Below are 13,034 nucleotides of genomic sequence, written 5' to 3'. Positions count from 1 at the left end.
TTTCCCCCCATGATGTTTTGTGAAACATGTAAACAGGCCAGTAAACAAGCGCTGATTGTCACTCCAAAAATGAGACAAAACTGGCCCGTCCTAATGGGCTTGTCACCCAGCAGGATTAGCCTGCAGTTAGGGAAGATGATCCACATGGCTATGATCAGACTGAAAAAAAATTAGAGAATATGGCTTTTACATTGCGTCTCCACTCTTATCGCAACTTAATTGAACTAATAAGGACATATGGATTAAGAAATTTCCTAATTAGCCAAATCACTAGTGTTTTCTCTGGATCATGTCACCATGCATTATTGACTGTTAGGCCACGGCCCCACTACTGGTATTTGGTCAGTAATTTTTCTCAGGAGTGGGAGCCAAAACCAGGTGAGGAACAATCAGAGAAAAGGTATAATAGAAACAAGTCACCAATTCTGCATTTATCACCCACTCCTGGTTTTGGCTCCCACTCCTGAGAAAAAATACTGACTGAATACTAACCAAATACTGATAGTGGGGCCGTGGCCTTATGTGAAGCAGCCTGTATTATGCTATTGGAATTTAAGTCAATCAAAAACAGTTGCAGATTAAGATAACTTAGCAGAAAACAGGTCCCCAAAGAAGAAATGATCACTGATGGTCCCGTCAACTTCATTCTCATTTACACATAGGAGCAGTGTATGTAGAGGAAGAACGTCATTATATGGCTTCCACTTATATCAATGGGCTAAGCAAAGTCATCCTGGAAGAAAGGCTTTTCAGAGAAATTCTCTGCTCAAGAAAATATTTGGGAATCCCAAACTAGGGGCAATTATATCCACAAGTCGTATTAGGGACTATAGAAAGGAGTTTTCTAAACCAGGCAACCTCTGTAATAAAATATTAGAGAATTGCCTGTTTTATTGAACAGTCTGCAGTGGCTCATGCAGTGGGGGTCCAGACTGTGAATAATTTTCATAGAATATCATGTTTTAGGAAACTCACATTCTCCATGAAATAATTCAGTCATTATTCACTGGATGGTACCATTCCCCTTGTAAGCACATTTATCCCCACACAATTCAGGTCTGATTGGCAGCTCGCTGTGACCTAAACAGGGTCCGATCTGTTTATAGAATCCCTGGAGTACGGGAGGAAGGACACAATGGAGACAACCTGTTCATTGCTCCTCCTTTACCCATAGTCCAGTAATAATGTGGAACAGACTGGCTTCACAGAACCTAATGGACTAGTCTGTGCCAGACATGTAACTTATGCCTAGAAAGTTAGTACTGTGTAAAGAGAAAGGCAGCAATCACCCCAAGTCATTCTCTATGCAGATATTTTATAAAGCATATGTAGGTGGAGAACCCCTTTAAGTACCTGCCAATAGTCTGTAAAGCCACAGGGAAAACAAGTCACAAAGGGGCATCTGGATCAACGTGCCCATCTACTCTACACCTGACAACACTGCCAGGGGGTGACCAGCGACATATAACGTGCCGCCGACACGCTAGCGTACCACCACTCCATATACTGCCAGCTCACCAAAGACAGTAAACATAGTAGCAGCCACACATGGACACTTCATTTATTCGTTCTGCTTAATTACTCAATTTTTGCTACTTGGTCTTACTGTTCACAGAGCAGGGAATGCTGACCGTATTGGGGAGAGAGGGAGCTCACCATATCGGGGGCAAGTGGCATTGACCGTACTGGCGACGGGGCACTCGCCGTATCGCGAGCAGGGGGCGCTCGCCACACTGGGGGCTCCCGCCGTATCGGGTGCAGGGGACGCTGACCGTGTCGGAGGCAGGGGTCTCCCGCCGTATCGGGTGCAGGGGACGCTGACCGTGTCGGAGGCAGGGGTCTCCCGCCGTATCGGGTGCAGGGGACGCTGACCGTGTCGGAGGCAGGGGTCTCCCGCCGTATCGGGTGCAGGGGACGCTGACCGTGTCGGAGGCAGGGGTCTCCCGCCGTATCGGGTGCAGGGGACGCTGACCGTGTCGGAGGCAGGGGTCTCCCGCCGTATCGGGTGCAGGGGACGCTGACCGTGTCGGAGGCAGGGGTCTCCCGCCGTATCGGGTGCAGGGGACGCTGACCGTGTCGGAGGCAGGGGTCTCCCGCCGTATCGGGTGCAGGGGACGCTGACCGTGTCGGAGGCAGGGGTCTCCCGCCGTATCGGGTGCAGGGGACGCTGACCGTGTCGGAGGCAGGGGTCTCCCGCCGTATCGGGTGCAGGGGACGCTGACCGTGTCGGAGGCAGGGGTCTCCCGCCGTATCGGGTGCAGGGGACGCTGACCGTGTCGGAGGCAGGGGTCTCCCGCCGTATCGGGTGCAGGGGACGCTGACCGTGTCGGAGGCAGGGGTCTCCCGCCGTTTCGGGTGCAGGGGACGCTGACCGTGTCGGAGGCAGGGGTCTCCCGCCGTATCGGGTGCAGGGGACGCTGACCGTGTCGGAGGCAGGGGTCTCCCGCCGTATCGGGTGCAGGGGACGCTGACCGTGTCGGAGGCAGGGGACGCTGACCGTGTCGGAGGCAGGGGACGCTGACCGTGTCGGAGGCAGGGGACGCTGACCGTGTCGGAGGCAGGGGACGCTGACCGTGTCGGAGGCAGGGGACGCTGACCGTGTCGGAGGCAGGGGACGCTGACCGTGTCGGAGGCAGGGGACGCTGACCGTGTCGGAGGCAGGGGACGCTGACCGTGTCGGAGGCAGGGGACGCTGACCGTGTCGGAGGCAGGGGACGCTGACCGTGTCGGAGGCAGGGGACGCTGACCGTGTCGGAGGCAGGGGACGCTGACCGTGTCGGAGGCAGGGGACGCTGACCGTGTCGGAGGCAGGGGACGCTGACCGTGTCGGAGGCAGGGGTCTCCCGCCGTGTCGGAGGCAGGGGTCTCCCGCCGTGTCGGAGGCAGGGGTCTCCCGCCGTGTCGGAGGCAGGGGACGCTGACCGTGTCGGAGGCAGGGGACGCTGACCGTGTCGGAGGCAGGGGACGCTGACCGTGTCGGAGGCAGGGGACGCTGACCGTGTCGGAGGCAGGGGACGCTGACCGTGTCGGAGGCAGGGGACGCTGACCGTGTCGGAGGCAGGGGACGCTGACCGTGTCGGAGGCAGGGGACGCTGACCGTGTCGGAGGCAGGGGACGCTGACCGTGTCGGAGGCAGGGGACGCTGACCGTGTCGGAGGCAGGGGACGCTGACCGTGTCGGAGGCAGGGGACGCTGACCGTGTCGGAGGCAGGGGACGCTGACCGTGTCGGAGGCAGGGGACGCTGACCGTGTCGGAGGCAGGGGACGCTGACCGTGTCGGAGGCAGGGGACGCTGACCGTGTCGGAGGCAGGGGACGCTGACCGTGTCGGAGGCAGGGGACGCTGACCGTGTCGGAGGCAGGGGACGCTGACCGTGTCGGAGGCAGGGGACGCTGACCGTGTCGGAGGCAGGGGACGCTGACCGTGTCGGAGGCAGGGGACGCTGACCGTGTCGGAGGCAGGGGACGCTGACCGTGTCGGAGGCAGGGGACGCTGACCGTGTCGGAGGCAGGGGTCTCCCGCCGTATCGGGTGCAGGGAACGCTGACCATGTCGGAGGCAGGGGTCTCCCGCCGTATCGGGGTGCTCGCCGCACCGGGGGCACTGACGGTACAGGGGGCTCTCGTCGTATTGGAGACAGGGGTCTCTGACTGTACTGGGGGCAGGGGGCTCTCACCGTCTCAGGGCCAGTAGTCCGGTATCTGCATAGAGTAACGTACAGTGATGCATCTCCTTGTGTCACCAGCCTCCCCACCCGTAGCTTATCACGTGACCCCGTCCACACACCGCTCGTATATACCTGCACATACAGTAGAGAGCGGCACGTTACGGGGGCTCCTGTCCCGCCCCTTCCCGACTCCGGGGGCGCACAGTCCCTCCTCCTTCTTCCCTGACTGCGCGGTTACCACTGTGCAGGAATGGCAGCTCTTTCCTCCTCCCTGGCGCCTATTACTCCTCCGTTTTCTCTGCCTGACTCAAAGCCTGCCACTGGACGCCGCCATGTTTCCTCCCCTCCCCGGTGCTCCAGTCCACAGCCCAGTAGCAGCAGCGCGCATGCGCACTCCGCACACTTACTCTACCCTCGCCCTAGTACCTGTCAGGCGCCTGTCAGCTGACTGCCTGTGTCTGACGTGTGTGACAGCAGGAAGTGTCTGCCTTCTCAGAGCAGCCATTTTTAATATGGGCAAAGCGCGTTAGGCAATGATTCATTGTTGTACAAGTGAGGCTAGAGTATAACAGAATCGTGCAGGATAATAAACAGTCTAACTGCAAATTGGAAAAGTTTATTTTTTTAAAATTAAAACATCCTCTAATGGCGGGAGAGAGCCAGTGAAGCCTGGTCAGTTTAGGTCACAGTCACACAGAAGGGCGGAAACGAAAGATAAAAAGTTGCAACCAACCAGATCATTGCTTCCATTTTCTAACAGGCCATTGAAAAATTAAAGGTGGAATCCTATTAGTTGCACTCTTCTCTTGCATCAGTTTTGATAACAACTCTCCTGGGTTTTTACATAATTACTGATGTTTAGTGAAGTTGTGTTGTAGAAGGTTATTCACAGCCAACACCTGCACAATGTCCTAAGGGGCGGACATACCACTGGTGACCGCACAGGGGCCCAAGCGGTAAGGGGGCCCACTCCCACCTCCAAAACATAAACACGGGGAGAATATACAAACTCCTTGCAGATGTTGTCCTTGGTGGGATTTGAACCTAGGACCCCAGCGCTGCAAGTGCTAACCACTGAGCCCCTGTGATCTTTCATTTTGATATTACTGTAAAACGCTGTTTTTTTCCACTAAAAACATTGCATCAAAAATGCTATGTGTGAACAAGCCCGTACTGTAAATCCACATACAGATCTCCCAATTGATATCTATACAATCTGCTAAATATTTGTGCAAAATCCAGAACACATAGTGAATAATGCAGATTTCAAACATCCTAATTTCCACATGAATTGAAGGTATTTTGTGGAGTGCAAATTTTCTGCACTTGAAATAAATATTGATTCCATAAAAGAAGAGAAATTGTGCGTACATTACAGCTTGGCCATATAATTTAGTATTTGAGTACAAGTCTGGAGCTTCACAGCGACTTTGACCATGATACAAGTCAGACAGCCAAAGATTGCATCTCTACATCGCAGTATAATGCCAGTGAATAGGGTCGGATTGTGATCCACAAGGTACCATGAAAATCAAGAGTCAAAAACTTCAACTGGATCTTGTTGGTTGTTATGTGACTCAATTAACTTACTTGCATGATGCTGCAATGATATTGAGCAAATTTTGGCCTTCTCACCTGTATAGCAGCCAATGTCATCGTGCAGTCCCAGCCTTATATTTAGCTCCACAGATGAGATCAGATCATACCCTGTGAGTTCAGGAAAGCATTTCTCCAATTTACTGGGCTTCCCAAAAGGGTATAGTGTAGAACTGCAATATTTTGTGCTATCTTCCATCTCCACAAAAGCAATGCTTGTTCAGTTTGGGTTTTAGGGTCCATGCACTCGATGCATTTTTCAAGCGTTTTTGGTGCGGAATTTTCGCAGCATAAACGCTTGTAAAACGCTTGGTAATCCGTCCCCCATGGTCCCCAATGTCAATCCGCAATTTCAATGCCCATGCTGCGGAATTTTCCGCAGCGTTTTTGATGTGCGGAAAATTCCGCAGCATGTCCATTATTTGTGCGTTTACACATGCGGAATTGCCTTCTTCAATGCATTAGAAAAACGCAAGGCAATTCCGCATGTGCAAAATGCTTCAAAAACGTGCGAAAAACGCGTGTCAAATTCCGCACGCTTTTTTCCAGACAAGGACATGCAGAAATGAAGCAGAAATTTTCTGCTTCATTTCTGCATCGTGGGCACATAGCCTTAGTTTATGTGCCCACGATACAGAAATGCTGCATATTTTTTCCGCTTCTCTCTGGCAGGAAAAACGCATGCAGATTTTACATGCTTTTTTCCCGCCAGGTAGAAGCGTTTGTCAAGCGTTCTTGCATGCATTTCAGCATGCGGGTTATCAAGCGCTTTTCCAAGCTATTTTAGCATCACTTGGAAAAGTGCTTGACAACTTGGTCACACTATATAAATCCATGCAACCAGCATGGATTTATATAGCGTGACCAAGTAATAGTTTAAAAAAAAGAATAAGAATGGTGAAAAATAAAAAATAAACATTATACTTACCTTCTGATAGCCCCCGGTCTCCTTCTCCGATACGTCCGGTCTCACCGATGTCTTGCGGTGGAGTGAAGGACCTGCGATGACGTCATTGAGTCATGAGACAGGTCACGCAACCGCCAACGTCAGCGGTCGCGTGACCTGTCACATGACTCAATGACGTCATGTCAGGTCCTCACACCACCGCGAGCCGCCCAACACAATGCACGCATCGCTGAGGTGGCCGGGGGACATCGGAAGGTAAGTATAATGTTTATTTTTTATTTTAAATTCTTTTTTTTACAGTTTCTATGGTACCCAGGTCTGGATGAGAGTCTCCTCTTCTCCAGACCCAGGCACATTGAATCGCTTAATATCCGCATGTGCACATGTAGTGATGCGGATATCAAGCGTTTCAATGCAAGTCAATGGCGGCAATTACGCTGCGTGTCCGCAAAATGAATGGACATGCTGCATATTTTTCCGCAATGATAATCCGCAGCGGAAATTTCCGCAGCATGTGCACAGCACATGCGGATTATCATTGGGGGCCATGGGGCACGTATTACCAAGCGTTTTTTAAGCGTTTTCACTGCGGAAATTCTGAGGCAAAAATGCTTGAAAAATGCATAGTGGGCACACAGCCTAAAAGGGAATCTGCCTATGCCTGTCTATGGTGCCGTTCCTAGTGTTCTCCAGCGCGCAACTAATACTTATGCCCATAAAAGGGTGAAAAACTGTGGAGGAAAGATGAAAACAGCAATATGCACTTGCGAGATTTCATCTCAAGTGGCCGACGTCACAGGGACAGAGTGCGAGATACATGGAGATGAAGTGCAGAGGCAGAGTTACATTCAGAAAGGACAGGAAAGACAAAAAAAGATTGAAGGGGTGTATTTTCATTAAATCCAGCTTAAAACCTGTGCTCAATGACAACATTGAGGGGAACTTCGACAATGAAACAAATCACCAGCGACATTAAAAATAAATCCCAAATATGTTTTCTAAATACATCAATGCAAAATGAAAAAAACAGATGGTATGGCCCCTTAAAAGATGATAATAAGAGAATTATAGAGGACAAAGAAAAGGCTGAGATATTAAACAGGCACTTTTCATCCATGTTCACCAACGAACCGTCTGCTCCAGAGATCTTTCCACAAGGCAAAAATCAAAGTTCACCACCTGATATAACTAGCTCAACACAGGAAGAAGTATGCCTGCGTCTATTGATAAATCCACCTGCTCAGATGGCATTCATTCACAGATACTGAAGAAATTCAGCTCAGTAATTGACAGACCGCTGTATCTCATATTCTAAGACTCTCTTGTAACAGGGTTGGTGCCACAGGATTGGAGGATAGCTGATGTGGTACCGATATTTAAGAAAGGTAAGAAGGTGTATCCAGGTAACTATTGTCCGGTAAGTCTGACATCAGTAGTGTGCAAAGTTTTTGAGGGAATCATAAGAGATGACCTGCAGAGATATATTGCAGAGAATAATATAATAACTGACAACCAGCACGTATTCATGAAATATAGGTCATGTCTAACCAACATGTTATGTTTATATGAGAAGGTAAATGCGTAATGCGGCTGATGTGATTTATCTGGACTTTGTAAAGACATTTGATATTGTACCACATAACAGGCTTATACTGAAGCTACAGAAGCAAGGCCTTGGGGGGACTATATGCTGATGGGTAAGGAATTGGCTAAATAACAGGAAACAGAGATCTGTGCTAGGACCGATTATTTTTAATCTCCTTATTAATGACCAAGTAGATGGGATTGAGAGTAAAGTGGCAGTCTCTGATGACTACACCAAACTATGTAGGATATTAAAATCTGATCTTGACATTACAATATTAAAAAACTATCTGAGTACGATGTCTGAATGGGCAAATGTGGCACCCCAGGGGTCTGGTTTCCACAGTAATAGCAATATTATGTCTGAGAGCAGGTGGGAGGTCTCTTGGTCAGGAATCCTATGCATGCCACACCTCCTGCCCAGTCCTGGGAGGGGAAGAACTTCCCCTATATAAAACTGGGGCTGAGGCAGGGTTAGTGAGTTAAGAAGGGGAGTTAAGAAGAGGAGCAGCTATAGGAAAGAGAGATCAGGAGCTCAGTGGGAGCAGTGCTACAAGGAATCAGGGGCTGTCAGCTGAAGAGCTCGCCCTGATTGAAGAGTTACCACCGGACCCGGAGTCCGAGGCTGTGGGGACTAATCCTTACCCAGCAGCAGAAACCGACCGGCAGGGGATTTCAGGTCCTCTGGCCAAGAAACCCGAAGGCACGGTCACACGCGTGGGACCAGCACCGCCGTCGTGGAGCGGAAGCCACTAGAAGGCCCCGAGTCACCGGCCATACGGGTGAGCACCACACGGTACACTCAGGGACGTGGGCTACTTTTACCCGCCTCTAGCAAGGTAGCCAGAAGAGTACAATTAGTTGGGGAGGCCTACAACTCCGCCTGGCCAGGGGAAATCCCATCTGCTCAAAGACTGACCAGGCCCCGATCGCTAGCCAGTACTCCGGGAGGGTCTATCTTTATCACCAGTAAAGACCCTGAACTACACCGCATCGTCTCTGAGTGGTTCCTGCTACCCCCATCATCCACGTCGGCTGCCCTGAGGCCATACCCCTCCCGTTGGGGGTTATACCATCCACGCTGCACAATCCTTCCACCGGCCTCAGCGGTCTGCCCTGCAGCGGCAGCTCCATAGCTGCATTCAACGGGTGGCGTAGTCGTCCAACATCTACTGCTAACACTCAGCCACACAGTTTGACTCCCTGGGCACGGACCGGGTCACCGCCACGAGACTACTACCCCCAACAGACCTGGCTCCGGGTAGTCCCCGCGTGCGCAACGCTACACCAAGTAGGCCCAGGGGCGCGTCAACTTTTGGCGTAGTCGGCAGGATTTCGTGCCCGCAACCACCGGGTACTGCGTGCCTGAAAGAGACTGTTCAAACTTACCAGTGGTGAAGATTCCTGCCATCCGTGAAGGGTTCCCGCCATCCGGCGCCATCTTCTACCTTCTTCCCGCCATCCGCGAAGTTTTCCCGCCATCCGGCGCCATCTTCTGCCTTCTTCCCGCCATCCGTGGAGTTTTCCCGCCGTTGGACGCCATCTTGAAGACGCCGCGCGGGAAGAAGAGGGGCGTGGACTCTGAAAGCGCGCGAGAACTGAAGCCCCTCCTCACGTCCGGACGTTGCGTAAGGTCCTGGAAGGAGCCCAGCAGACGCCGACGTCACAGGAGCGCGACGGAAGGTCCTCAACCCTGACGATCCACTGCGGAGCCGCGGCCTACGGAAGAGGATCATCGCAAGGTAGGCCACGGTCCACTAAGGGGGGAGAAAGATGTCGGATACGGAGGAGAGCTTCACTGCCTCAACCCCCGCCAGCGCCACCGCTGCTGCAGTCATGCCTTTCACCATGCCCTATATCCCGGGAGCAGCCTGGCTACCCCAGTACTCAGGGGAGTCACATACCCTGAATGACTTTAAAGAAAAGCTGGATAGCCTCTTCCAGGTGTACCCCCTCACAGAAGAGCAAAAAGTGAGCATCCTGGTGGCCCAACTAACCGGGGCAGCCCAAAGGGAGGTAAAGTCCTGGCCACCTGGGAGGAGGACTGTCGCAGGGATACTAACCCGGCTGAGGGACACCTTTGATACCCGCACCTCAGCCGAGATTAAGCTTAGATTCTATGGGTGCAAGCAGCGAGCACATGAGAGTATAAGGGACTATGCACTAAACCTACAAGAGGCCCTGAGAGCCATTAAGCAGACCGACCCTGACAGCGTGGGAAACGAGGACAGGCTGTTGACCGAGCAATTTATAGAGGGACTATATTGCAATGTCCACCGAACCCAGTTGCGGGCCATAGCCTTACAGGATCCTCATCTGGACTTTGCACAGTTCAAGGACAGAGCCATCCGGGTGCTCCGAGAACCGGCACCGGGTGGCGTTGTGACCCACAGGCGCCCAGCTATCACTTACCACCAGGAGGCGGCGCCCTTGTCGGCAGGGCCTGTGGGGGCTGATGCGCAGGCTTAGAACAATGACCCGGCTCCGGACCTGCACCATCAGGTCCAAGAGCTAGCTAAAAGCGTTGCTGCGCTAACCCGAACTGTGCAGTCTTTACAGGTTTCCACTCCAGGGAAGATCCAGCTGGCATCCGGACCGGAGGACATCCCGTGGCGTCGACCAAGGAGGACCCCACCGGCCAGAGGAAGACCCAGCGACCGGTACAACGAGGACGGACAACCTATCTGCCGCCGCTGCAATCAACCCGGACATATGGCAAGGTACTGTCCTTTAAACTGGCACAACCTGGGGTAGAGGGCCAACCCCCAGGAAAAAGATCACCAGGCCCATCGAACTGGCACGACAAATATGTGGGAGGACGTCCAGTCTTGCCTGTGGTACTGGATGGCATCCCTATGAGTGCCCTACTGGACACCGGGTCACAGGTCACCACCATCCCGTACGTGCTCTTCAAGCAGTACTGGAATGACTCGGATATAACCCGCTATCCAGACGACGACTTGAGTATCATCGCCAGTAATGGTCAGCCCGTGCCACAGATCGGATTTAAAGAAATGACCATTAAAATTGGTAGAGTCGAACTGGCAGCACAGGGACTGATCATTGTAGACATTGACAAGCGCGAGAGTCACCCAAAGATAACTCTAGGAACTAATGTGATTGAAAATTGTCTTGCAGAGGTGATTTTCATTTTACAGCAGGTTGCCAAGAACGCCAGCTCCGGCCAGCAGCGAGTGCTCCAGAAAGAGATCCGGGCACTGATGCGACGGCAACAGGTGGAACTCTCCGGTGGTGAGATTGGTAGCGTAAGAATGTGTGACCCTTTCCCTATTGCCATGCCCCCGAAAAGTGAAATGATGATTTGGTGCCGGGCAGCTATTGGTCTGAGAGGTAGAGATTACCAGGCCATGGTAGAACCAGTCTACTCAGACAGTAGGCCCACCATTTTGACAGCACGGGGGGTAGTTGATGTACGCCATGGGATGGTGCCCGTTCGTATAATAAATATCGGGAAAAGGGAAGTATACCTGCCCCGGTATGCTACGCTAGCCAAATTATATACTATCAACCAAAATTCTATACAGTCTGTGGAACCCTTGCCTCCATCTCACCCGGAGGAAGGTAGCGGCTCTACGAAAATAATGGAGGATTGGTGTCAGCAACTACATTTGGGTACTGTTAGAACCTTGCTCTTAGGTTTTTTTTCCTTTGCTGGTCACATGACCTTGTTGGCCTATTTAATCCTGCTCCGCCCTTCTGGCTTTGCTGGACTTCATTGTATATCTACTTTCTAGCTAGCCTGTGCTCTGTGTCTTGCTCTGTTAGTTTGCTTGGTCTACTGACCTCTATGTTCTATATATTTTGTTTGTTCGTCTGTCTGCTACTATTTCTGTTAGGAGGTGTCCCATATTCCTCCCAGTCCTTAGTACTTGTAGGGATTCCCTCCCCACATCTATAGGTCTCCGTACAGACTAGCTTAGGACTTTAGCAGGTCTGATCGCAGGATCAGGTTCCCTGTTACATCGTAGGGATTAAGCTGAGTTCTATCGTAGGGACAGATCTCCTCTCTTTCCTTAGCTCTGGTAGCAGAACATAACAGTAAGTCCAGCCAGCAAATTCTCTAAGGAAAGATTTTTCTGTTCCATCATGGTGTCGGTTCAGGATTTGGTTCATCGCCTGCAGGGACTCTCTCTGGAGGTGGCCGAGCTCCGTCAGCACGTGAGTAACTGTCCTGGAGCACATTTCTTGGAGCCTAAGGTATGTTTGCTAGATTTGTTTTTTGGTGAACACCGAGAATTTTTTTCATTAAAAAATGCTTGCTTATTGTATTTTCGTTTGAGACCTAAGTCCTCTGGGGATGAATCCCAGCGCGTAGGGTTCATAATGTCACTTTTGCGCAAAGAGCCTCAGGAGTGGGCCTTTTCTTTGCAACCTAGTGATACATGCTTCAGATCAGTGGATCGTTTTTTTTCTGCTTTGGGACTATTATATGATGATCCTGACCGTGTCGCATCAGCTGAGACTGAGTTGAGACGTTTAAAACAAGGATCAGGTAATGTGGAAAAATATTGTACTCATTTCCGTCGTTGGTCTACTCAAACAGGGTGGAACGATTCTGCTCTAAAAAGTCTATTTCTTGCTGGGCTCAGTGAAAGGGTTAAAGACCTGCTAATTGCTTATCCTACACCTGAAGATTTGCAACAGGCTATGCAATTAGCTATACGGGTGGATAGAAGACTGCGTGCAAGGGTTAATGAGAGCAAATCCTCTGCTATGTCAGTTTCTGGTTATGAGAATGTGTGTACTAACAGTGGTGAACCGATGGAGATTGGATCGGTGGCACCTCGCTCTCAAGAAAAAGACCGTCGATTTTTTGAAGGCTTGTGTTTCTATTGCGGAAAATCTGGTCATTTGATTAAAGGCTGTGAGCTTCGTATGAAGAAAGAAAAAAAAATGGTCAGTCATGCCCGTATTGCCTGTTTAAATTCCAAGGGTGTATTTTTAGCTGCTTCCACGATTGCTCAGGAAAAATTAATGGAATTTCGGGTGTTTGTCGATTGTGGGTCTACTCTGAATGTTATTGATGGGGGATTCGTGGAAAGACTCAATTTAAAACCTGAACCTTTATCATCCCCCATTGCTGTGGTTTCTGTGGATGGTTCCCCTTTGAAGAATATTACTCTCAAGGTCTGTGAATTTCCTCTCACTATTAATGGTGTTCACCATGAGAAATTGGATTTGGTAGTGTTGAATAACTTGCCTTCTCCAGTAATATTGGGATTGCCCTGGTTAAAATTTCACAATCCTGTACTGGATTGGT

At 51.0% G+C, this 13,034-nt stretch overlaps 1 protein-coding gene across 4 annotated transcripts in view; it reads right to left on the bottom strand.

Annotated features, from left to right (window-relative positions):
• Nucleotides 1-4,099, bottom strand: part of DNAJC13 (DnaJ heat shock protein family (Hsp40) member C13) — a 172,081-nt gene extending 167,982 nt beyond the window's left edge. For 3 of the 4 annotated variants that reach the window (XR_012320069.1, XM_073678097.1, XM_073678098.1), the window contains exon 1: nt 3,799-4,098. Coding sequence is in view for 2 of the 4 variants with exons in the window: in XM_073678097.1 (XP_073534198.1) it covers nt 3,799-3,806 (8 nt within the window). In the remaining 2 variants the exon portion in view is untranslated. Of the gene's footprint in view, nt 1-3,798 lie in introns of all 4 variants that reach the window. The other variant, XM_073678100.1, reaches the window with a different exon arrangement.
• Nucleotides 4,100-13,034: the final 8,935 nt, after the last annotated feature.

Source organism: Phyllobates terribilis, unplaced genomic scaffold (assembly GCF_046119375.1).
Source record: "Phyllobates terribilis strain yellow unplaced genomic scaffold, ASM4611937v1 Scaffold_4__5_contigs__length_816908805, whole genome shotgun sequence".
NCBI classification, from domain to species: Eukaryota; Metazoa; Chordata; class Amphibia; order Anura; family Dendrobatidae; genus Phyllobates; species Phyllobates terribilis.
Note: the sequence above shows the minus strand (reverse complement) of the source record. Positions and strands in the feature narration are given on the sequence as shown.